We start from the raw sequence: 27467 nt of genomic DNA, 5'->3' as shown, positions 1-27467 counted from the left end.
TGAAACGACAGTGTTTCTCCCCAAATTCTATGGGAATTAGTTTACGAAGGGGTTGCAACTTTTCTCCCTAAAATGACTTTATTCTTAAAACACTGGTTCTTCACTTTTGCTAAATAACATTTGCTCACTTCACAGTTCTGAGATTGTGAAACCGATGGTTTCCGACCTTCCAGTGTGAAGCCTGCATGTTTTTTTCCCCCGTGTCCGCACGGGTTTCCTCCCACATCCTAAAACATCCATGCTAGGCTGGTTGAACATTCTAAAGCACAGGTGTCAAAGTGGCAGCCTGAGGGCCAAATCGGGCCCGCCCCATCATTTTGTGTGGACCGGAAAAGTAAATCATCAGTGGCGACTTTCTGTTTTAGGATCAAATTAAAATGATAGATATAGATGTATATTAAATTTCCTGATTTTCCCCCTTTTAAATCAATAATTGAATTTTTTTAATCCATTTTTTTCTTTGTGTTTTTAGTTCAAAATTCATTTTGTAAAATCTAAAAATATATAAAAATATTTTCTGTTTTCCACTTTAATATGCCACATAATTAAAGAATAATTTGGTTTCCTTTCGCAATGAAAAACAAATGATTAAATAAATGATTTTCTCTTACTAACAAATAAAAGCTGAAATAAACATTGTTTTAGATCTATAAAAAATTGAATATTCAGGACTTTTGATCCAGTTCTTTTAATCCATTTATAAAAAAATCTAAATATTATATCTAAAATGGTCCGGCCCGCGTGAAATCAAGTGACGTTAAAGCGGACCGAGAACCAACCCGAGTCTTACACCCTTGTTCTAAAGTGTCCCTAAAGTGATTGGTTGTTCACATCATTGTGCCCTGCCATTGGCTGACAACCAATTCAGGTGATGTCCCCCAAGTGGTGCCCACAATTGGCCGGGATAGGCTTCAGCACTTACCCTTGTGAGGATAAGCAGTACAGAAAATGAATGAATGAATGAAAAAAATGCCATTGACATGATTTCCTAATTTGAAGGACCATCTGGATCCATTTCTGTGACCAAATGTATTGCAAGTCCTTGCCTAAAGTTGTAAATGACATATCTTCAATAACTTAAACAATGTGTCCTTTGGAGATTTTTAACGATTGTGTATTGCTTAAAACATAGGGTGGATGTGATGCAAATCCTGCTATTTTCCATAGGATATGATTATTGCGTCTGTTGTGTGTAGTCATTAGGCGACTTTGATGCCCCCCCAAACACACTGGCAGTGTTGTCAGAAGTGTGAGTTTAGCCACTCCACTTGCTGCAAGTCGTCATGCATGTTCCTTATTAATTCTGGCACAAAGGTCATTGTATGACCCTCTGGTGTTTGTATATTTTTCGTTTGAAGCCCCGCCCTTTCATCCCCCAATCATTCCAATTCCTCTGTGTACGTTCAAATTGCCAGCCATCAGCATATTTAGCCGCTTTTGTTGTAAAATGGGGGTTTTCTCAGAGGATAGGCCGTTCTGGGATGGGGGTCCATTACTGATGATGTCATGCGTGGGCTTTGGCTGGTCCCATGTTTTGTCCTCCCGTGGAGAGAATACATCTGGAAGTTGCACATGGTGGAATGTATCTCCAAAAAAGCATGAATGGACAGAGATTAATGGGAGGAAGGTGCAGGGAGATGGATGATGGTCCTTAAAGGGGGTTGATGGGTCAATGATGAGGGGCTAACAAAATAGTTAATTGTTCTCACAAAATGTAGCTTCTCTTGTGTACTGTAGATATTGCGGCTTAAATCCAAATGCTTTGTCATAATTTTAAGAGAAGAAAAAAAATAAGTTCAAGAAAATGTGTTAACGTACAAGAATCCTAAATTATATCAGTATTATTAAATAAAGTTGAGAGATAGGTTGATTGGTCAAATTCTTTATTTGAACATGGTTATTATGATCATTTTCTATGTGTCACATTTACTGAGTTAAGATAATAAATAACAAATAATCCAGTATAAAGCAGGAAAATTGTATATGTACACCATGTTTTATGATGTTTCTATTTTGACCTTATTGAAACAAAGTTTGCAGAAAAAGAGGAAATGTCCCGGAAATCACCACAAAGATTGCTCAATTCATCACGCGTGACAACGTTTTTTGACAATTCATTCATGTAAAATACATTGCTCAAACAACACATTACTTAAAAATTGATACCTTACTTTGGTGCTGCACAATTGATTTGTAAAAAAGATATTCTTAATTTTACTTTTTTGTTTATTCTTTAAAATCACCATTTCAAATATACTACAGTTTTCTGCACTTGTGAGAGTGATATATTCTATGACTATATTCAATATTTGTTGATGTTGTTAACTTCCTCTCTGTACCTCACAAAAATACATTCTTCATATATTTTTTAACCTGATTATACATTGCTCTATTACCACATTAATACTAATCCACAATTTCACTCCACTTACCTGGCTGCGTGTTTTGGTGCGGTGCATTTTGTGTGTGTGCCAAATACCGAAATAGCACTCGTTACTGACACTGCGCCTTTAAATGCGGTGCACCATATAGTCGTGAAAATACGGTACTAAAATACAGAACAATTTTAATGTTGCCCTTTTGGTAACATTTACTTTTTACTGCAATATTATAACCAGTAATCACAAATTTGCGATTTACTCTATTCTCTCAAAATAATCGCAAAACATCTCCACACTTTCATTGTAGTCTTACAACATAATGCCTCTTATATGAAAGATTTAGCAGTTGTTTGTCAGGTAAATTTACAAATATTTCCCCTCATACAATTCAGTTTTAATCATAATGACTTCATTTTTGCTAAAAAAAAAATAAAAAATAAACAGTCAATTGAAGATAACAAACATTGCAAATGTTATGTCAAGGTAAAAATATAAAATAACATCAAAATGAGAGTACTTTTGCAAACTATCATTTATTATTGAAATTTTACTAATGTGCTGCACACTATAGCGGTTCAGAATACGGTGTTATGTCTATTCTTTTGATTTGCTACCAATGTTGTTAACATGGTGTTAATAAGAAACGGATTTCGAACATTTTGGCAGCTTTCATGAAGGCCCATAAATCTGCCCGCTCGTTAGGTTTATTTCATTACCAACCGTAACCATCATGCATGTTGAGTCGGTACCTTCTCATTCTTACAATGGAAAAAGTCATATTGTTTTCATTTGACACAATTTCTCTTGCTTTTCCCACTCTTATCGTAGCAACTTGGTTAGAATGCAGCCACGTGGGTGTATGTGGACAAACATCACTGTGGACGCATGCCAACACAAATACGAACGGTCTCCCAAGTTTAGTGTGAGGTGCGGATGCTGTAGCGGAAACAATATGAGAAGAATGTGCTACATTAAAACGCACCCTAAAAATGAATTAATGAAGTGCGGATGGGCAATTGGGTGCAGCAGGAGACAAAATAAGGATCAGGATAAAAGGCTAAGAGGAAATCTGGAAATATTTGGGCCTCATATGTTCATAATGGCTGCAGGATGCCCTGCTTGGACGTGCCAAGAAAGTCAAATCGGGTCTTGGCTTACAATTTTTCATGATAGCATATGTTGGAGAAGAAACATGCACCACAGACAGCAAGTTTGCCTTCAAAGTCCAATGTATTTATTTTTATGTTTGATGTTTTGTGTTTAATACTGACAATTTTACAAATTCATTCTTCAAAGATCTAAAAACCATCTCCAATCCTCCATCTTTCCCTCCAGTCAGGCATGCAGTGAGTTTAGAAATGGTCGAGAAAACGCAAATTTCCAAATATTAAGATTGCAATCTGAAGCATGCACGCAACCCATATTTTTACGTTACATGAAGCTTCACGGACTTTGACGTTTGGCGACGTAAGGTCTGTGTCAACACAAACTTGCTTTTGGTAACGAGGGAGGCATTTTCGCGTGACAGTTTAACTTGCGTCTTTACCGATGTTCTTCAGTGTTTCCTCTTTCTTCGTTCTTTTAAGGATGTTAAGCTTGGTCTCCATGGTAATTGCGTTTCATTTGGATCCAGCTAAAACATAGTAAAATGTGAAAAAAATGAGGGCAAAAAAAATGCAAAAGGCAGTATTACAGATGAGCAAAATTTTCAACATCTTACAGGTGCCAAAACAAGCCATGCACGATTTGTCTTTTACCTCCAGGTATTTTAAGCTTTTGTCCTTCTAAGCATACCTGAGTCATTGTGAGAGGGCATTGTTTTATGGCATGTTTTTGCGAGTTGACGCAGTGCCAGCATCAATGCGGCCCACATTGACTTTAGACTGAAAACAGGCAGCCTTCTGGCTTTTGTTTTTGCAGGTTTTTTCCCACTTCAATTCCATCTTTCAGTTTGTTTCCTCTCTTGATAAGCTCATGAAAAACATCGCAATTCATCTGCTCTGCCTTGTTTAGGCTCAGGATAAGCAGAAAAAGTTGTCTCCTTGTTAATGTAAATTGACTGCCAATATTTTATGCTTTGGCACAGCTGGCTGGATTTTTGCTTACACACAAAAGGCCAAAAATACCAACAAATTAGGGGAAAGTGGTTTCTATTTAATAGGACAGTTTTGTAGTCCTGAAGACAGCCATTAGATTAGAACTATCTTATAAAAGTGATTATCATGTAGGCCTTCTAATTGGACTGGAAGAGGAAAGACTGACTGTTGACATATTCAGGTATACCGTATTTTTCAGACGTTAGTTTAAGTCTCACCAGCCAAAGAATACACAATGAAGAGGAAAAAATACAGTTGCACGAGAGTAAATGTCAGATTTTTTTGGAAGAGTACATTTTTATATTATTAGAAACCAAGAACAAACATATGTTAATGCAACACTGGTAAAACAGATAGGCTAAACAAGCTAAATAGTTAACAGTTTTTCACATAACTATAGACTTAAACAAAATAAAAGGGTGTCAATGATCATAGTGAAAAACAATAATAGACAAATTAAGTTCAAATGAATCACAATTAAGTGTTAGTCGGCCCAGCCAGAATTTGTGCAACTTATAGTAGTCAAGAAAAAAGTACTTTCAGACCAAGGCTCCCTTAAGTGTGAACTTAAGTGATCCACTTAATACCAGCATTATCACATTGCAAAGTTATATGCAAATATATAATATAACGACTGGGATTGGCTGACCTCCAATTCATGGTGACCCCTGCCTGGTGCCCGTTGTTAGTTGGGATCAGCGCCAGCCCGCTCAAATCCCTTGTGAGAGTAATCAGTGCGGAAATTAAATGGATAATATAACAATGAATGGCATCAGCTACTATAACACATTTTCATTTGAAAGATAGTTGAAGTATTTAATTATGCAAATCAGAATTTTTTAAGACCTATATGAATGCCTCTGTGTTAAGGGAGAAGAATAATCCCAGCCTCCCTAACACCATTCGTCCATCCGTCCATCCGTCCATCCGTCCATCCGTCCATCCGTCCATCCGTCCATCCGCCCATCCGCCCATCCGTCCATCCGTCCATCTGTCCATCCGTTCATCCGTTCATCCGTCCATCCGTCCATCCGTCCACCCGTCCACCCGTCCACCCGTCCACCCGTCCACCCGTCCAACCGTCCACCCGTCCACCCGTCCACCCGCCCACCCGTCCACCCGTCCACCCGTCCACCCGTTCACCCATCCACCCATCCACCCATCCACCCATCCACCCATCCACCCATCCACCCATCCACCCATCCACCCATCCACCCATCCACCCATTCATCCATCCATCCATCCATCCATTCATCCATCCATTCATCCATTCATCCAACCATTCATCCATTCATCCATTCATCCATTCATCCATTCATCCATTCATCCATTCATCCATTCATCCATTCATCCATCCATCCATTCATCCATCCATCCATCCATCCATCCATTCATCCATCCATTCATCCATTCATCCAACCATCCAACCATTCATCCATTCATCCATTCATCCATTCATCCATTCATCCATCCATTCATCTATTCATTCATCTATTCATTCATCTATTCATCAATTTATTTATTACCTATTTATTTTATGTCTAAAATGTCTTCCTGTGTCTATATTCTCACCCTCTTGCTACTGTGACAGTGAAATTTCCCGAATACAGGATGAATAAAGTTATCTAATCTAATATAATATAATCTATACACAAATAAATCTTGTTTGCCATATTTTGCACTTACAATGTCTTCTGTGAGCAGCAGGCACACGCTTGCCATGCACATCATCCGTTGAGGGGAGCATGTCGACTAGTCATTTTGCTCCGCTCTGCTTGCTTACTGTAGAGGACAATTTGAACACCAAATGCCCCTAAGGGCAATTCCACAAGGCCATTTCCATCCATGGCCAGACCACTAGACTTATTAGTTTCCCAGCACAGACATTAGCCAGACGCCCAAAAATAGATGCTGAGAGGAGAGACTGAACACAGCTGAGTTGGATGTGTAATAGTCATGGGATATATAAAAAGCTACTTCTTGTTTGGTGCAGCTTTGAAGCCCACTGGAGTTTACGTTTCATAAAAGCAAAAGGGCCTACTGGCTCGAAGCCCTCTTGACTCAGCAAAGTGTGCGAGAGTGCACCTGTCAATTTACGAAAGATCTATAATCACATTAAGAGGAACAGGAAATGGAGCTCCCCCGGTAAAGCGGAAGCAGAGAAGAAAAGGGCAGCATATTGGGAGAATGCATATGACGTAAGATCTGTTGTCCAGCCAGAAGGCAATGCTGTAAAAACAAGGTTAATCTTCTACAAAATCTTAGGGATCAATTGATAAACTCAAAAGGATTCGTAACGTGTGCAGCTTGCTGCCAAATGTTCCTATCCAACAACCGACTGATCAAATGACTGACATATTACCAAGCAAATTTAGAAGATAAGGAGTCTGCTGAGTGGTGTTACTGCTCTTTAGAAATGAGTTATAGTAACAGAGCATCGTGTAATATTTGTAAATAAAGCATATCTTGAAGAGGTACCAGCAGGGGTAACATTAATACAAAAATGGGGGTTGCCTTCTATTGGTTACATTATAATTTGCTGGTCTTAAGATATGGATATTGGATCGGCATAACATATTTTGAAAATAAAACCGATTGGATCGAAAGTGTACGGTGGTAGAGTGGTCACCACATCCGCCTCACAATTCTGAGATCAAGGCCTTAATCCTTGGTAGCTTCTGGCCTTCCTGTATAGACTTTTCCTGTTCTACCCGTGCCTGCATAGGATTTCTTCGGGTACTCCGGTTTCCTCTCACATCCCAAAACCATGAATTACTACTCGGATTGTCCGTAGGTGTGCGTGAATGGTTGTTTGTCTCATTGTCTCATCATAAACTGTCTGTTCTGGATCGATTGGAAGAAAAACGAGGACCCTCAGCGGCCCTTGAGGATCAATTTGGAGACACCTTTGTTTAGGACAACACAGTCTTTAATAGACTTAGGAACAGTTCTTATCCCAGACCTGGCATTGCCCTAAATGAACGTGAACATTGAATGATAAGTCTCATCTCATCTCATTTTCTGAACCGCTTTAAACTCATTAGGATCGTGGGGGGTGCTGGAGCCTATCCCAGCTGACTCCGGGCCAGAGGCGGGGGACACCCTGAATCGGTGGCCAGCCAATCCCAGGGCGGTAAGACACAGACAACCATTCACTCTCATACCTATGGGCAATTTACAGTGTCCAATCAGCCTACCATGCATGTTCTTGGAATGTGGGAGGAAACCGGAGTACCCGGAGGAAACCCACCCAGAGAACATGAAAACTCCTCAATGATAAGTCGTTATACATATTTAAATCATTTTTGTCCTCTGTACTTACTCCAAAAAAGCAATTCTTGCTCAATTATCTATTTACACTTACTTATTTATTCTGTTTGCTTCTATTGTTTGCAGTCTGTGGGTTCTGCATTTTTTTTGTCTCAGTTTCAAAGTACTTTTTGCCAAAATGGTAACAAATAAATAAATTGTGAATCACCCGCAAACCTACGCAGCTGTGCTAGGCACACTCACAACCGCATACAACGACACGGTTGCCAGTACAGGATTTCCTGTCTTGACTTTGGCTTGAGAGAGTAATCGTCCTTATTATCATCCTCTGGGAGGCATTTATGCCTCTGAGTACAAACCTAGATCCAAAAGAATCATCATGAATCAAATCACAATCAACATGGATAAATCTATTGTTTCCCAGCAAACAGCTGCAAGTTATTTGTTGTCTCTGGGATTGTTCTCCACTGGTGGTGTTTTTTTTTTGTAATCCTTCTGCTTTGTTTTAACCTACCGTGGCACTTGCTAAAAAGTACAGTGTAGAAATTCATTTTTAGCACACCAAATACATAAATGCCATCTTTGTGGTGCGCCCACAATGATTCATACCAATTCATACAACGTCTCTGCGACAGCATTGGGCGGAGAAAAGAAGTCTTTGTCCTCATGTTCGGACAAATTTGGGGGCAAAGTGTTTCACGGCGATGCTCGACATTCCTTACGTGTGTTCTGAAATGACGCAGTATCAATGTGTGTGTGTATGGTTCACTCAGTTCATTCCTACTGTAGCAGTACAGTATGAAAAGTATAGCTTAACAAAATATCACCGAAAAATTTGCGCTCATTTAAGGGTCCTGTTTCATTATTTCAAAATACATATATTTCATCGGTTAGGTTATTTATTCGATATTGTGTCCCTGCGTAACTTTTTTTTTTTACTGTCCCAACAGTTCTGGTGTGTGTGTCGTCCTTCAACGTGGACCAGAAAAACAGTTTGTCCTTCAGTGGGCCGCTGGAGGACATGTTTGGCTACACCGTCCAGCAGTTTGAAAACAGTGAGGGCAAATGGTGAGAGCTGCGATCTATTATCCGAAAAATACGGTAGTTTTATTTTGAGGGCTCGTCAGGCTGTGTTCCATCAGTATATGTTACAGAAATGTGGGTCTCCAAGTGGAGTTTTATTTATTTATTTATTTTTAAGGAAAATGAGTACTGTTCTTAAATTTTTATTTATTTAAGGAGCATCCACTTGAAATAGAAACATTCTAAATACACAAAAATGTCCTCCCCTCTCTAAATCACATTTTTATAATTGGTTTAATTCTTTATTTTGTATATTTTTTCTGATGGACTGATATTAAACACATGTTATAAATTGAATAAGTTTATAAAATTACATTTTAGATTTTTTTTTCATTGTAGTGATTCAAATGTCATTTAAATTTAGTCATGAGTTTTTCAAAGTAAGTCAAATTGATAATACAAAAGTTCTTATAGTTTCAGTGCTGTTATTTTTACTTCTATGGGCATTTTAGGACTGTTTTTTAAGAACACTGCTACACATCGTAGGTAAATATATTACATATATATGTATATTAATATAATTGTGATAAATCGTCACTGAGCTTGGCCAAGTATAGTGTTTTGTGTGTTTTGTTTTACAAACTAACACACTTAATATCATTAATATTGTACACAAGCTCTAAATGTTTTGTGTTTCTTTGGACAAACAATTCAGGAAATAATTTAGTCCCCCCAAAACTAGTAATTGCTAGACAATGTTTAATTTTGTGTTGCAGACTAAATATTATTGCACTTTCAAGTACATCCTTTGCGCCGCATCTTATATTTTCATTCACATTAAGGATCACAGTCCATCTGCTTGTTTGAATAATTCATAAAAAACAAAAGAATTCAAGTTTTGTTTTAAGATGATCATTTTTTTTATTTAAAATGTACCTAAATTGTTTGTATTGATTGGCAACACTATGATAGTATTTTAGATGGTAATAACTTGCAGAAACACATTTGAACATCGTTCAACACATGCAATTACAAACTATGGACTGAACAAGTTTAATTTTATGAAGTGATCTTTGAACTAGTTTGCGCGATGAATGAATGTTTTCATCCCACCCTCTGGCCTTACCACAGCCATGTGAGGCGAGTTTAAGTAATTCACCCTGTGCTAATCCACCCGGTCACGTATGCATCTCTCAGCCCTTTGATCACTTTTCCCTCCGGTAACACTTCATTTGCGTAATCGTAATCAAAGAGTTCTGGATGACGGCGGGTGAGCAGATGTCGGCAAAAGAGCCAATCAAGCGAGAAGTGATGGAAAATGTGTTGAGTTTGCCTGTTCTCTCTGTGTCTGCGTGGGTTTTCTCCGGGTACTCCAGTTTCATCCCATATCCCCAAAACAATTGAACAGTGTAAATTGTCCCTATGAGTGTGAGCATGAAAGGTTGTCAGTTTGCTAGTAGATTATTTTTTTTAGATTAGATTAGAATTTTATTTCATCCCGTATTCGGGAAATTTCTTGGTTGCAGTAGCAAGACAGACACAAGACACACAAGACATTGTAGACCTAGTTAAGAAACTGGAGCCACACACAGGAAGTCCACAAGGTGGGGACCTTCTGCAGACTGAGACTGAGGTTATTGTACCCCGGCCATTGGCCACAGTTTTCTGGGGTAGGCTCCAACCCCATAGCAAGACAGACACAAGACACACAAGACATTGTAGACCTAGGTAAGAAACTGGAGCCACACACAGGAAGTCCACAAGGTGGGGGGGGGACCTTCTGCAGACTGAGACTGAGGTTATTGTACCCCAGCCATTGGCCACAGTTTTCTGGGGTAGGCTACAGCACCCCCATGTCTCTTGTGAGGATATGCAGTCCAGAAAATGAATGAATAGTTTTACTCACAAATTTTTGACTTGAAATTTCACTTTTTCTTGCACTATTATTCTTATTAATTTGTAAGTTTCATTTTGAAAATCTAACCCAATCTCGAAACAAATAATACAATTAAAATTATTAAAATAGTTTGTCTTTTTCAGCATGAGGACATTACAAAATCATGGAAAAAGTTAATGTACACATTTTATTTGTTTATGAAAATGGACAGACTCCACGATCCTCGTCGACAATGGTGCTTATTTCAAAAGGAAACTGGACGTTGTATTTTGTATCAGTGATAAACTTCCTTTCTGGGGGTATTGTGTCAACTTTCTGCCGTCTGGCAACATCGTCCGGAAAAAATAGACTTTTGCGTCAAGCCTACCATGACATCCGCCACGTCGCAGACGTTTTGCAGTCGGTGAAATTTGTCTGAAATTTATTTGGATTCTTGAGAATACTTGCAATTTTTCCAACACAGCCAATGTTGTCGTAGCCGCATGCGATTTAACATAGCCTTTACCCCTAAATCAACAGGTTGAGGTTGACCTGTGATGTTTTCGTAGTCGTGACGCATCTGCATCGCAACTGCAGACTGTGTCATTTCGAGGTTGTCCAAGCTGAACTGAAAAGCATCTTCACCCGTGAGCACGAGTGTATGTTTACCGAGTCAGTGTTCCAGACTCTCGGGTCTCATTAGAGCTCAGGAATGTTAATAAGCGGCGGTGTTTAGATGAAGAGTGACTCCTTTTAGCATCAGTTTACACAGCAGGTCATATGGGCCAGCTTACACATGCATGGTGTCATGTGTCCATTACTTTCGTATCGTTTTAAGATGCTAAATAATTGCTTTAATATTTTTTTTCTGTAGGGAAAAGGGAAAATGAATCACAAAGGTTCCTACAGTCATGAAATACTTTGTTGGCAACATGCGGAAAGATAAAAGTTTTTTTTCTTTTCAAATTCAAATATAGGGTTCTAATTGGATCGCCGCTGTCGGGCCAACCTGCGAAACGAACAGGTGACGTCTACAAGTGTCCAGTTGGCAAGCGGAACAGCAAATGTGTTAAACTTCTATTGCCTGGTAAGAAAGAGCCTCTCGCTCGAATGGTTTTGCAGTTTTACTGGATATGAATTTCCCTGTCCGATGGGAAGCGAGGTCCCTCAGCGTAAACAAACACTGTCTTAATGGGCGCTCCTTTTGTAATTACAGCTTCATTAAATAGATAAACATTAAATAGCTCTTGGCGAGCAGTCCTGTGGGCCACGCTGGGGTTTGTGTCTGCTTGTTGTGGGCAACCAACCGACCTTTTCTCGGAATAGAGATGCACTTGAAATGTATTATGACCATGACAACTGCACCTTTTTCGGACTTGTTTTTCTTCTATCGCCCGAAATTACGGTCCATTAAAATGACCACTTTGCCCTCGTAAAATGATGGAATTTTGTCCAATAGGGATGTCCACGATTCAATCACTTGATCGGAAATCGGAGCCAATTATTTTGTCATAATTGGCAACAACAAAAAAAGCAGGCTATTAAAATGTATTAATCAATTTTTAAGTATTACCTCATTGGCTGCCATTGACGGTGATAAACGTCCAGTCCATTTTTCCTAGGAGGTCCACCCCCCAGTCAAATTGGATGCCTATTGCTGTCAATTGCAGTGAAACATGATCATTCAATATCAGGCATTACAATTGAGATGGATTTTTATAATTGTCAATGGCAGTGAACGAGTTAAGGGCTATAAACACAACAAAAAAATTCTGAGATTTATTGTGAAAAATATATAAACTACGATACTACATATTTATATTTACACTAATGAACAAACTTTGCTGAACAAAGAGAATGTGTCGAGTGACAAAAATAATAAAAACCAAGATTGGACTATTTTCATATAAGTTTATTCACGAGAACCAAATATTTTAACGTAATTTGTTTGTGACCTCATTTTCTTCTGCACAAATGATTTCCCCCAAAAATAGTTTTCCCACCAGCCCTCTTATTTGGCTTTAATGTTGGATAGCTTTGTTCAAATTGGTGAATAAAGAAATTTGGATGTGCTATTTTTCCCTCTTTAAAGCATTTATGATGAATTTATATTGAATCAGTACTCAGTTTCGCTAGAACCACAAATTTTAGTTACTCGGGCTCCACTCTCATGCAAAAATATGCCATCGGGACATTCGTAATATTTTTCATTCTTATGTTTGCCGCATGGGATCATTTTTTGATAGCAATGATTTGTGCTATACACATTATTCTTTAAACAAAAAAAAAATCATAAATCAAAATCCTGCATTACAGTTCACATTTGATCGGTGACTTGTTGCCTGACTAATTTTATGTCTATGTGCAAGACCTCGCTCGGGCAGCCCGGTTAGTGCGTCCGCCTCACAGTGGGAGTCATGGGTTCAAATCCTGGTCGGTCCACTTGTGTGGAGTTTGCATGTTCTCACTGGGCCTGCGTGGGTTTTCTCCGGGTATTCCGGTTTCCTCCCACATTCCAAAGACATGCATGGTAGGCTGATTGGACACTCTAAATTGCCCTTAGGCATGAGTGTGAGCACGAATTGTTGTTTGTCTCTTTGTCGCCTGCGATTGGCTGGCCACGAAGTCAGCTGGGATAGGCTACAGGACCCCCTGTGAGGGTAAAGCGGTTCAGAAAATGAGATGCGATGAGAGGTGCAAAACCTCTAAGTTCCAATTTCCCCTGTAACTTGTGCAAAAGGTAACAAATAACACGTTTTGTAAATTATAAATAACAGCAAAATGCATTCTCAAATGATACTTTTTTATTTTTAACCCTCGCCTTCCCTGATTGGGCACTCTAACACTTGCTCCTTGTAAAATGTTATCTTTAAATGTGAGGTAGAGTAAAGGACACCCTGCTTGTCTCTCTTCCTCTGGGAAAAATGGAAAAAGAGGAATTTGTCCAGCTGTTCTTCCTGTGCGTATTCTCTTGTTTATTCTTCCTTGTTTTTTTGCAGAAAACACCACTGTTCCCAACTTACACGAAGTCAAGGAAAACATGACCATGGGAACCACGCTCGTGACCAATCCCAGGGGCGGATTCTTGGTAAGTATCCCAGCACCGTTCCATACGTAAGGACGTACGTGAGAATTCTATACTATGATAAAAGCGCATTCAGGAGACCTTTGCACTCATCTGTGGGAATTTCAATCTGGATGCTCCCTATTTTGCCTGCCTGTTCCTTGGAATGTGTCAGGATTCTGTGAATCAAATGCACTATTGGCATTTTTTTTTATAAAGATGAGCTCAAAAGCTTTATCCTGTCTTTACGCCTTGGTTCTCATGACTGTTTGGTAGAAAAAAATCAATCATTTTATGAACTGGTTATCCTCACAAGGGTCGTGGGGGTGCTGGAGCCTATCCCAGCTGACTTCAGGCAGCAAGCGGTGACACCCTGCCTCACACTCATTCCTAGCGGCAATTTCCAGTGTTCAACCAGCCTACCATGCATGTTTTTGGAATGTGGGAGGAAACCGGTGTACCCGGAGAAAACCCACGCAAGCCCCGGGAGAAAATGCAAACTTCCCACAGGAAGACCGACTTGGGATCGAGCCTAGGACCCCAGAACTGTCAGGCCGACGCGCTAACCACTCAGCTGTCGGGTCGCCTAGTGTGACTATCTGTCTATTTTGTCTGTTGTTCACTATATATTGCTATTACTTTAACGTATGTGTTTTATATGTTTGTTCTTGCTTTCTAATAAAGTAAAAAAGCACCCCCAAAAATGCAATATATACTCCAGTGCAATTTATATAGTATATAACTTTTTCCCTTTCATTTTGCATTATTTACAGTCCTGTGTGACTTATAGACAAAAACATGTGTTAACTTAAACATTTAAAGTCAAGCTCTCAACTTAAATCGGATTTAATCGAGAAAAAAAATTAACCATGGAAAAACACCATGATTGTGCGTTTACTTGCAAGGTGGAAAGCTAAAAGAATAATTGTAGTTACTAGTGCTCTGTTCAGAGTTTTAAATGAGTGTGTGTTTATTTGGTTTTGTAGGCCTGTGGTCCACAGTACGGCTACATGTGTGGTCAGCAGCAATTTATTTCCGGGGTGTGTGCCAATGTCAGCTCATCTTTCCAGGTTCTTAACTCTGTGGCACCTGGCGTTCAAGGTACTCTTTGACTTACCTCACAAAACTGCTCATTACAGATGTTTAATTTTGGTTATTAATATAAATTGACTTTTTCTTTTCTAGACTGTGCCAAGGAGATGGATATTGTGATCGTTTTGGACGGCTCCAACAGCATCTACCCATGGAGCAGCATCATCGATTTCCTTGTCCGCTTCATCGAGAACATTCAGATTGGACCCAAACTATCGCAAGTCAGTTTACCGCTGCTCCTGAACACATCATGCTCATTTTTCGTTCAGTCTTAGCAGTTATTTTTATGATGCTTGCATCCGTATGGCTCAGAGCGCTTGGACTTTTCCAGAGAGGAAACTCTGGAAAGTCCTCTGGAAAGTCACTGCCCGAGTCCAAGACCACATCCGCGACAGGCTGGAGACTTGATATTGGAGCAGGGAAGAGAAAGAAAGGAAAAATGAGTTTTTCTGTGCTGTTTTTCAGGTGGGAATCGTGTCCTACGGTGAGACGGTGACCCACCGTGTCAACCTCAGCCAGTTCGATAACACTGCCCCCCTGTTGGAATTCGTACGTAAGCTCCCGCAGCAGACTGGCTTCAAAACAATGACTTTCTTGGGCATCGACACTGCCAGGTATTACGCCAGTAAGCTTTATGTTAGCATGTGGCAATCCCCTATGAGTCACAAGATGTTAATCATTATTTCCGGGCCTTGCCAATGACATCCAAATGCTCTTAAAAAGCAGCACGCCCACTGCTTCAACTAATGACTGAAAACTGGTTTGAAACTATGAATGTGTTTTGTCTTGGTTTGACTGGAACAATGTCAAAAAGTCCGTCTAGTTAGTGCAAGGGTGTCAGACTCAGGTTGGTTCGTGGGCCGCGTTAACGTCAACTTGATTTCATGTGGGCCGGAACATTTTATATATATTTAGATTTTTTTAAATAAATGGATTAAATGAACTGGATTAAAAGCCCTGAATATTCAGTTTTATATAGATCTAAAACAATGTTTATTTTAGCTTTTTTAAAATATATTTTTAGATTTTACAAAATGATTTTTGAACTAAAAACACAGAAAAAATGATTAAAAAAATACAATTATTGATTTAAAAGGGGGAAAATCAGGAAATTTAATATACATCTATACTCTTCATTTTAATTTGATCCTAAAACAGAAAGTCGGCACTCATGATTTACTTTCCCGGGCCACACAAAATGATGCGGCGGGCCAGATTTGGCCCTCGGACCGCCACTTTGACACATGTGAGTTAGTGTTTGTTAAGCCTTACCTACATTATTTTCCCATTTTGCTTTCAAAATAGTAACACAATACACAATGAATTGGAAAAAAAACTATTTCACAATTTTGGGGGGGCATTTATTTTATTTTATGAGAAACCAAAAACAAGCACAAGTTAAAGTAATAATAGTAAAACAGAGAGCAACAGGCTAAATATGTATCTGTTAGTCATAGAGACAAATTTACAAGTCGCACTTGGGTATTAATTGCAGGCCCACCCAAACAATAAAAAAGGCGATTTCTAGTCTGGAAAATACGGCACTTTAAATTCTTGGTCCATGTGTATAATGGTCCAAATGTAGAACTCTTAACTAATAATAATAATAATAATAAAAACTATAAATGATAAGTATAATTATTAATATAACTACTAATATAATGATTTAGGTGAGCTGTGAGCCAAGTTTATTTGTTTTTAAAATCCAAATTTGATCGAAAAAAAATTCCAGCTAGATTTTAGTTACTAATTTAGTCAAATGTAGCCTGAACTATTTTACTATATTTGTAAAACTCCCATTTAGATTGTAAAATGGTGAAGACATATAAAGCAACAATGCTGACATCTTGTTTTGCCTAGAAAATATTCAAAAAGACTAAAGTAAGATAAACAAATGAAGACAATCTGACTTCTTCCTTGGAAGTCAAAGTAGATTTCTACTCTATTCTTTCTTACCTTCGGAAATACTCGACAAAGATTGGTTGATCCAGAAGTATTTGTGTGTCCTATTTTGGTGAGCTCCCATATATGATGGTTATAGGAGCACACAATATGAAAAACAATGCTAAATGAATATTTTTTGCCATTGTTATGTGTGGTGATTTGTCTAAGACAAAAATATTTGTCCCAGGCCTCTGTTACCGCGGTTGTCTATGAGTCACAAAACAGTAATTATAATTTCCTGGCCTTAGCAATGACATCCAAATGCTCTTTCAAGACAGTAGGACATCCACTTTTTGCCCCAATGACGCAAATTTGTCACTGTAAACCTGTTTACCCCGTCTTTCTAGGAGGGAGGCATTCATGCCGGAGCGAGGCGCCCGGCCTGGTGTAAAGAAAGTGATGGTTATCGTGACCGATGGAGAGTCCCACGATTTCTACAACCTCAATAAGGTCATTGGTGACTGTGAGAAGGATGGCATCGAGAGGTTTGGGATCGCTGTAGGTGGAAAACTCCCCTGTTATTTCCTTTCAATTATAACGATATTCCTTTAGATAGGTTTAATCATCAATCCTGAAAAAACAACAACACATTTATTGTTTTAGGGTTGGGTTTATTTTTGGGTATTGAGAAACGTAGTCTTAAAGTTGTTTGTTGATAGATGCCTACTTTTTACATTACCTAACCAGGTATACATGAACTACTTTTTTAAAAAACTAATTATCCAAGCAAACATTGAAAATTTTGATGGAAAAAAACAGTAAAGACTAATCAATCTTGTTTGAATACAAGAGATTTAAAATCTCAGCCACAGGGAGGTTTTATTATTATTTTCTCATCTCAGTTTCGTAACCGCTTTATCCTCACTAGGGTCGCGGGGGTGCTGGAGCCTATCCCAGCTGACTTCAGGCCGGAGGCGGGGGACACCCTGAATTGGTGGCCAGCCAATCGCAGGGCACAAGGAGACAAATTCACGCTCACACTCATGCCTAGGGGCAATTTAGTGTCCAATCAATCTACCATGCAAGTCTTTGGAATGTGGGAGGAAACTGTAGCACCCGGAGAAAACCCACGCAGGCCGGGGGAGAACATGCAAACTCCACACAGGTGGACTGACCTGGATTTGTACCCAGGTCCACCACTGTGAGGCCACTTAGCCGCCGAGCCGCCCCTATTTTATTGTCCGATAGTAAAATAGTCAAAAAGTTACATTGGTGTCACTGCAGTTTAAAGTGGGGAGGGAAAAATAGCCTTTCACTTGCATTAAAAATTGCACAGTAATTTCTATACGGTTTAGTTAACCTAATGTGCTTTTTTTAAAACTGGAAACTGTCACAAAGTTTTCTGTTTTCTATCGCTTTAGTTTAATTCACCGTATGGTTTAATGTTTTTGACAGGAACCACGCATTTTAGCTGAGTCCAGTTTACATTATAATTACCTTTTGGCAGGAAATGGTAAAATAATCAAGACAATGCTACCTAGCCAAGATTAAAATTATAGTTCTCTTTCGAACTAGGAAATCATCAGCTACGACAGGAACGCCATTGTTGTCAGAATTCCATATTAATAGATGTCTTTTTTTCCAGGTTTTGGGTGACTACAACCGCCAGAACAAGAGCGCTGAACAAGTGGGGAAATTCACCAAAGAGATCGCATCCATATCTAGTCAGCCGCTACGTGACCACTTCTTTAACGTATCCGACGAGGTTGCACTGTTGACCATCGTGGACACGCTGGGCAGCAAGATCTTTGCCCTGGAAGGTAATCAAGTGTCCATGCTTGTTGTATACACCCCGTACATTAATTTGTTGTATTTTTCGCCCCTTTCAGCTACGACTGGCAATTTCACCTCATCCTTCGACATGGAAATGTCACAAGCCGGGTTTAGCGCTCATGCTTCCAAAGTAAGTATGTAGTAAATATAGAACAATTTTAACCTCCTAAGACCCAGACTCTTGCAAGGCATGCATTTTTATTTTCGTTTAGGCTAATTGGGACCTCATGGGTGTAAAAACAAAGAATGATCTTTTTACATGATGCGGTTTCTGAGAAAAATGATGTCAATATCATAAGTGGACGCCAGGCCTTTGTAGTCCAAAATTTAACATTGTAGTCTTGTGACAACCAAAAATGTGATGTCCACATTTGTGGACGCCAGGTCCTAGGAGGTTAATAAATTGCCTGCCATTGTATATGATTTTAATTGTTCCTATAAATAGAAATACTATTGAATTGAATATACTGACGTTTGTTGCCTACCTTTTACTGTAATTTGTTCTGACTGTTAAAGAGTCAAAAAGTCCAATGATTACTAATTTGCTAAGTCTCACTTGAAGTCTTGATTTTATTCGTAAGCGATTAGAGGATTTATAGAGACTAAACAAGGGTCAGAGCAAGAAAGAAAAGCAATTTTGTAAGATCAGGTTCAAACTGTCCTGTTGACTAACATGTTACATACTTGTCTTGGCTTAACTAGGCTGCTTGTCTGTGTGTTGCTGTTGAATTCCCTAAAAAATAGTCCCATTTTTTTTTACTCTTTTTGCCTCGCTGGATGATGTTTCCAGAAACAAAAACCTCTGTTTCCACCTTGCTGATCTTACTTCATGTTAAGGCAGGGGTGTCAGACTCGGGTTGGTTCGCGGGCCGCGTTAACGTCGACTTGATTTCACGTGGGCCGGACCATTTTAGATATAATATTTAGATTTTTTTTTATATAAATGGATTAAAAGAACTGGATTAAAATCCCTGAATATTCAGTTTTTTATAGATCTAAAACAATGTTTATTTTAGCTTTTTTAATATATATTTTTAGATTTTACAAAATGATTTTTGAACTAAAAACACAGAAAAAATGGATTAAAAAATTACAATGATTGATTTAAAAGGGGGTAAATCAGGAAATTTAATATACATCTATACTCTTCATTTTAATTTGATCCTAAAACAGAAAGTCGGCACTCATGATTTACTTTCACGGGCCACACAAAATGATGCGGCGGGCCAGATTTGGCCCCCGGGCCGCCACTTTGACACGTGTGTTAAGGTCTCGGTTTGATTGAAATAATGTAAAAAATCCATTTTGTGTCTTAAGTATCTAGTCGAATTTACTACATAAAATTTGATCCAGGTGGAGCATGTTTCAACTTTTCAGTTAGCATTCATTCATTGTTTTTTCTGAACCATTTATCCTCACAAGGGTCGCGGGGGGTGCTGGAGCCTATCCCAGCTAACTACGTGCACCAGCGGGGGACACCCAGAATTGGTGGCCAGTCAATTGCAGGTCACAAGGAGACGTTCATGCTCACACTCATACCTAGTGACCCACCTGGGATCGAACCCTCGACCCTAGAACGTTGAGCCCGACGTGAGGCAGCCGTAGGGCACACAGAGACAATCCACACTCACAATACTATCTCCACCAGCGGGAATTGAGCCTGCGCCTGCCTGCAGCTAACTATAATAAACTAATAAAATGAATTAGGCTCGCTGGTAGTTTAACTTGTTTTTGGTTGAAATCTACTTTTTAATTAAGAAAAAATGTCCAGATAGCTTCTAATTCCTAAATTATGCGAGTGTAGCTTGACCTATTATAGCTTATTTGTAAAAGTGTCATCGTGACTGCAAAAAGATCTGCCAGAGGGCAGTTCAGTTTTTATCTGATGACTGTAGCGATGAACTCCGCCACATTGGGTATCTCTGGTGCATCGTCTACAGTGTTCAAATTCGCCTCCAGAAACAAGAACCTCTGTGTCTTCCCACCGAAACCACATACTGATAGCATTTGATGTGGTTGCACCATCATGGGAAGATGTGGAATCAGACGGTGGCTCCGGCAAGATCACATTTTTTGCTGTTCACATGCCTCCCGGATTCATTCATTAGCCGTTTCCTACTTTCTGGATGTTTAAAAACAGCCAGCTTCCCTTTAGTGTCTCTTGGCCGCATCCTGACCCTCGACTTTATCGCTTCCCCGATCATGTGCTGTATGCTTTCTACTGCTGTCTCTCTGTGTATGAGTCGTCTCAGTGACAGCAAACAAACTGATTTGTTCTTCTAGTGTATGCGTGAGGCCCCGACTTCAACAATCACGCGTCCAAGGAGCATCCTGACGTATTTAATTACTGTTATTTTCCCAGCCCTTCCTGTTAGACAAACATCTTCCTTTTATTGAAAACACGTGGGTTATATTTAGGGCTGCACTCATTTTAAGACAGTTTTTTAAATATAGAATGAGATGCATGTACCCTAGTTTTTGGACTATAAGATACGGTACTCGGTCGTTTGGTCGCCGGTCTTTTGGTCGCCCGGAATGTTATTGATAATTACCATTTAAATCGTTGCTCAAATTCCCTAAATACAAACTGTGAATTATTATTTAGTCATACTTAATGCCCTATTAATTATTAGGCTAAATAAAAGCTCCAAATTTCCCGTACTTTTATTGTGTTTTGTTGGAGAACTTGTTAAGACCCTGACTGGCATCCCTTCCTAAGGGGACAACTCATGTACATACAAACTCTTATACACTCACACGTCCGCTCAGTGAAACTGCTCAGGGTCATTGTTGGCTTTTATTGATGCGTAGACCGTGTTGTTTTACCTTGTTTTGTTGCTGGTCTTTTGGTCGCCCGTTGTTTGGGTCCGGGCGACCAAAAGACCGGCGACCAAAAGACCGGCGGCCAAAAGACGGCGGCCAAAAGACCGGCGACCAAACGACCGCACACGATAAGATAAACCCTATTTTTGGACTATAAGATACACCTGAGCATAAGTCACTCTAGCCAAAGAATACACCATGAAGAGGAAATATATACAAGTAAATTTTTTGTGAGGGCAATATTTTATATTATCTATAAACTATAAATGAAGAACAAACATATGTTAAAGTAATAGTAGTAAAATGGAGAGCAATAGAAATCTGTTGAGATAACAGTTTTTCAAATAACTATAGTCTAAATAAAAAACTGCAGGTTGTCAGTGGTCAGAAAGAATATATATATATTATATATATATATATATATATATATATATATATATATATATATATATATATATATGTATATATATATATATATATATATATATATATATATATATATATATATATATATATATATATATATATATATAAGTCAAACTTGAGTTTTAGTCACAGTCCCAGCCAAACTAGGAAAAATGACTTATAGTCCAGTAAATGCGGTATTTAAAATCAGACAGTGAATATGCAGTTCAGACATTTTATTTCGAAAATAAGACCCATAGTGAAGAAAAAAAAATAAGGCTAAAAAAAGTTAAAAACCCTTCTTATTCAGAAGTTTACCCAGATACAGCCTTCATTTTTGTTGTTGCCTTTTTTACTCTTCCTTGGTGCAACCCTCTGTTTTCTTGCTACTTTCAATCTCTCCTTGTGAATGGAATTCATCTTAATGAAAAATAATATATAATGGAATACTTGCACAGTCTATACTTTGCTACTGTGCTTAACTTTCCTTTTGTCTTATCATTGGTTAAAATTATACTTCTACATTTTTTCAAATTAAAAATCCAAGTGTTATGTTCAATGTAATGATATGTATGGTGATGCCATCAACCTCATGCTTTATGGTATAATCCAAAGGAAGGCTTGCTACTGGGAGCAGTGGGAGCCTACGACTGGAACGGAACAGTAATCATGCAAACCGACACAGGAGCCATTTATCCAGAGAAGAACCATTTTTTTGACCCTGAAAAAGAAGCTGGGTATGAAAGATTGGCCGGGTATCTTGGTGAGTCCAAAAAAGACTTTCAAGTTTATCTTTATTTAATGTTCTGCTTTACAACTATGGTTAAATATGCAGTGTTTCAACTTGATCTACTCTGTCCTGACTCTTGTTCGTCACTCGACATCATAAATAAAACCCTTCGCCTTCCCTGAGCATCTCCATGCCTTTTATGGCTCGTAACGGCAACCGAGCATCTTTATATCGATTTATTTAATCAAGCTGTCGTTGTGAAGGCCAGACTTGTACGAGTCTGCGTTCCGAGTTGGCGTACTGTAAACTTAGCCTTTGGCGCGACTACTTTCGTCTCATGCTTTTTTCCTGCCTTCCTTTATGTCCTCCTCGGCTGCGGGCTGCACATTGTCCTGCCAATTCTCATGTTTTATCGCTTCCCCTTCAGAAAGTGAGACGTAAACATTTTAGCCGCTTTTTGGTTCCCGCAGGCTACGACGTGCAGTCGGCGTCCACGCCCGACGGGGTGCTGTACATCGCAGGCGCGCCGAGGTACAACCACACAGGTCGCGTTGTCATCTACCAACTCAAGGGCAAGGATGTTGTTGTCTCTCAGACGCTGGAAGGAGAACAGGTTAAACACTAGTCCACTGCGCTGCCCTTGTCTAAACATAGCAGAGGTAAAGAGGAACAGTCCCAATGATGAATGGCCCACTTCTGTCCCACTCACAGATCGGTTCGTACTTTGGGAGCGTGCTGCAAACCCTTGACGTCGACGGTGACTCATACACGGACCTCCTCTTGGTCGGTGCTCCCATGTTCATGGGCGCTGAGAGAGATGAACAGGGCCAAGTGTATATCTACAAGCTAAAGCAGGTAAACTGAACAAGGATATTTAATCCCATACACATTCGCAGTTCCCTATCTACACCTTTCATTTCCAATGAAGAACTTACCTTGTAATTGGGACTAGGTTGATCACATGACGTGCCATTTTCATATGATTGGAGTCAAGGAAATAATATTAGTTTTTACTTTTACTTTAGTGCGTCGGCCTCACAGTGGGGGACCTGGGATCAAATCCAGGTTTGTCCACCTGTGTGGAGTTTGCATGTTCTCCCCGGGCCGGTGGGTACACGGTCGATTGGTCGCCAGTCTTTTGGTCGCCGATCTTTTGGTCGCCCGGAAGGTTATTGATAATTACCATTTAAATTGTTGCTCAAATTCCCTCAATACAAACTGCGAATTACTATTTAGTCATACTTAATGTCCTATTAATTATTAGGTTAAAAAAAAGCTCCAAATTTCCCGGACTTTTATCGTTTTTTGTTGGAGAACTTGTTAAGACCCTGACTGACGTACCTTCTTAAAAGGGACAACGCATGTACATACAAACACTCACACGTCGGCTCAGTGAAACTGCTCATGTTGGCTTTTATTGATGCGTAGACCGTGTTGTTTTACCTTGTTTTGTCGCCGGTCTTTTGGTCGTCGGTCTTTTGGTCGCTGGTCTTTTGGTCGCCGGTCTTTTGGTCGCCGGTCTTTTGGTCGCCCGTTGTCGTGGTCCGGGCGACCAAAAGACCGCAACCAAAAGACCGGCGACCAAAAGACGGTGACCAAAAGACCAGCGACCAATCGACTGCACATGGGCCTGTGTGGGTTTTCTCCGGGTTCTCCGGTTTACTCCCACATTTCAAAGACATGCATGGTAGGCTGATTGGACACTCTAAATTGCCCCTAGGTATGAATGTGAGCATGAATGGTTGTTTATCTCCTTGTGCCCTGCGATTGGCTGGCCACCAAGTCAGGGTGTCCCCCGCCTTTGGCTCGAAGTTAGCTGGGATAGGCTCCAGCATCCCCCGCAACCCTAGTGAGGATAAAGTGGTTCAGAAAATGAGATGAGTATCATATTAAATCAAAGAATCTAACTTGAAGTTGTGTATCCGCAATTATGGTATCATTATCGTTTGACCATGAAATTCACGCTCATTGCAGGACGGACACTTTTCCCACGAGTTCACGCTTAAGCCAGTCAATCAGTCATGCTGTAGCGGTAGCTCATACGAATGCAGGCGGAAAAATGAACCTTGCGGCGCACGCTTCGGAACAGCCATTGCCGCTGTGTTGGACCTAAACCTGGACGGCTTCAACGACGTGGCAATAGGGGCCCCTTTTGAGAACGACCACAAGGGTGGCGTGTATATTTACCACGGGAACAACCAGCGGTCGCTCAAGGAAAGTTTTGTACAGGTGAGCTAGCATTATTGACCATTTAAGTATGGATTCCTTCTATTTAATCTCATCCAATTGTTCCCGCTCTGTCTATCCAGCACATCCCAGCGGGGGGAAATAGCGACAAGATGAAGTTCTTTGGGCAATCCATACATGGAGTCATGGATCTCAATGGAGACGGGATCACTGATGTGACTATTGGTGGTCTTGGAGGGGCCTCGTTATTTTGGTGAGAGAAACACGCAGACCTATAAAACTTGTTACTTCTTTTTAGGGAAAACTGTTGATTTAGACAATTTAGTTCATTACATTTTCCAGAAAACCACCCGATGGAGCAGTGGTTCTTTTGCCTGACTTCCATGCTAACAGCGTGGGTTCAATTCTCATGGTGGTGGTGTGTTTGTGAATGGTTGCCTGTCGCTACATGTTCCCTACGACTGGCGACCAGTTAAGGGTGTGGTCTGACTTTCGCCCAAAGACATCCGAGATATGATCTTGCACCCCATGACCCGGACAAGGATATGGAATGTTGAAAATGAATGAACATTCATTCAAAATAAAATATATAGATGTATACGTACATACATATACGGTATTTAAAGTCAAGAAAAGTTGTATATTCTGTCAGAAACTTTGGGGGAATTTAAACTAAATTACTGTGAAAGTGTTTGATGATTGAAGTATGTTTTTAAGGGAAGGTCAATGCCCAATTCTTGACTGAGTATCCAATCCTGTCCCAAGACTTTAGTCCGTCTACAAATTCCACTCAGCACAATTTGAAATTTGAGTACCGTCTCATGACGTTCATTGAGACAGCTGAACACGTCCCCCTGGACGTGAAAATAAAAAATAGACGTCAATCCTGAGACAAACCCACGACTTAAGAGAAAATCCACTGCTGTCCCTTGAAAGGGACTTTCTGGCACTTGAAATCGACAACTTCCTGGAGATGTCTGTCTTCATTTTCTTTTTAGCCTACCGTAATATATTGCCATAAACATGCTGTATTTATTTAACTCATGAGAAACTGCAAATTTCAACTCAATAAAAATGGATCCTTTTCTGGGTCCCGAATCTTAGTTAAGGTCCATCATGACTCAATCTAGAAGGCATGGGAGAATGTCCTCATGCTATTTTTTTTCTATCACTGAACTGTGTGAAAACTTCATTCCCCATGTGGTTCCCAGTTTGAAATAGGATTCGGCAGCTGGATCATGTCTCCTCGACTTGTCGGCCATATTTTATGCTTATCAAGCATCTGTTGCCTCCTTAGAGACACTCTGCGATGCTTCGTCCTTTTTTCACTAAAGAAATAATCAACAGCACCAGCCAAAAAAACACAAAGTTAAGGCAAAGAAACATTTACATTTTTGTATAAAGCATCCAACATCCTGAGATACGGTAGCGCAAATAATTGGAAATATCTTATGGATCATTTTCACGGTTTTACAGTTCTCTACTGCTTTTATAAGCCCTACATCGATGTTTTTTGAACACATTCAGGTCCAGAGATGTGGCTGAGCTACGAGCTAACATGTCGTTCGACCCTGCCAAGATAAACCTGCAGCAGGTCCAGTACCACTGCGACCCCGTACGAAAATCCGTGTGTGTCACCGCCGACGTGTGTTTTGCCTACAGCGTCAAATCCGACAAGCACAAGGACCTTGAGTCCAAAGCAGGTGAGGCGCTTTGGTTTGATCTAGCTAGCATTGTGCTATTGTTTCACGTATTCTGCAACTTTTCCCTCAGAGATCCGTTATGAAATGATTCTGGACGCTTTACGGCCAAAAGGCAGGGCTTCATTTCTCAATTCGGATGAGAAGAGCGAGCGACGGATTTCCAGAATGATCACTGTTGAGGACCAACAAGTGTTGTGCAAAAAAGAAATGTTCATAATGTCGGTAAGATAAGGATATTACACAGCTGCAAACTCCGCGACTCCAGACAACCTCCCTAAACTCCGGAAACCCCCCAAAAATTGTTACTTAAATTTTTATGGGAAGCAACAATTTCGGAAAAGTACCAAATTTCCAATTTAAATGCCTCGAAATTCACGCCATCGCTACATCTTGATTCAACTGCACTGTAAACTGGAAGAATTCGGTAAGACGAGTGCATTGTGAATCATCCGAGTCACACGTTCTGACAAATTATCTGTCTTGTGCGACTTCAGCGCATGTCGATTTTGCGTGAATCGCATTCACTCCGGAAATGGGACAAAGGTACCGTATTTTCACAACTATATGGCGCATCGTATTTTTAGCCGCGGTGTCAGTAACGAGTGCTATTTCTGTATTTTAAACACACAAAGGACGCACCGTTTTTTTAGACGCATATATATTATATATGAATATCTAACCGCAATAGCGATGGTTACCGGAAGCAGCCCCAGACTCTTTTTCCGGTTTCCGGTGTGCAGTGACTGCTGGGATATATAGTTCTTGCACGCTACACCCACACGCTAAAAACACGTTTTTAAAAAGGCAACGGAAGCAAAACTGAGTTCGGTTGTACTTTATTTAGCCATTTTACAACTTACTCACGTCATCATCACCCACAAATCCATCAAAGTCCTCATTTTCTGTGTCCGAATTGAACAATTGTCCAAATGAGTCATTGAAAACGCTGAGTTTTATACCTTTGTCCAGGCGGCCACAATCCATTCGCAAATAGTAGCTAGCTGGTAGCTAGCGTAACTTTTCCAACGGGGCTTTCCATGCTTCGTCAAGCTGTATTGATGTCGATGTATACAGGCCACAATCCATTGGGTGTATTGACA

General features: G+C 39.9%; 1 protein-coding gene across 1 annotated transcript in view; it reads left to right on the top strand.

The window, feature by feature from the left end:
* The window catches only part of itga1 (integrin, alpha 1), a 49988-nt gene that overhangs the window by 11885 nt on the left and 10636 nt on the right, over positions 1 to 27467 (top strand). The window contains exons 2-17 of the mRNA XM_077623444.1: positions 8698 to 8815; positions 11624 to 11733; positions 13646 to 13734; positions 14697 to 14811; positions 14896 to 15023; positions 15268 to 15416; positions 17094 to 17244; positions 18332 to 18506; positions 18576 to 18649; positions 22363 to 22510; positions 22948 to 23090; positions 23189 to 23332; positions 24452 to 24706; positions 24787 to 24917; positions 26192 to 26367; positions 26438 to 26589. Coding sequence (XP_077479570.1) covers positions 8698 to 8815; positions 11624 to 11733; positions 13646 to 13734; positions 14697 to 14811; positions 14896 to 15023; positions 15268 to 15416; positions 17094 to 17244; positions 18332 to 18506; positions 18576 to 18649; positions 22363 to 22510; positions 22948 to 23090; positions 23189 to 23332; positions 24452 to 24706; positions 24787 to 24917; positions 26192 to 26367; positions 26438 to 26589 — 2258 coding nt within the window. The remainder of the gene's footprint in view (positions 1 to 8697; positions 8816 to 11623; positions 11734 to 13645; positions 13735 to 14696; positions 14812 to 14895; positions 15024 to 15267; positions 15417 to 17093; positions 17245 to 18331; positions 18507 to 18575; positions 18650 to 22362; positions 22511 to 22947; positions 23091 to 23188; positions 23333 to 24451; positions 24707 to 24786; positions 24918 to 26191; positions 26368 to 26437; positions 26590 to 27467) is intronic.

The sequence above is a fragment of the Stigmatopora argus genome, chromosome 16 (assembly GCF_051989625.1).
Source record: "Stigmatopora argus isolate UIUO_Sarg chromosome 16, RoL_Sarg_1.0, whole genome shotgun sequence".
Classification (NCBI taxonomy): Eukaryota; Metazoa; Chordata; class Actinopteri; order Syngnathiformes; family Syngnathidae; genus Stigmatopora; species Stigmatopora argus.
This window is presented reverse-complemented; position numbering and strand designations above follow the sequence as displayed.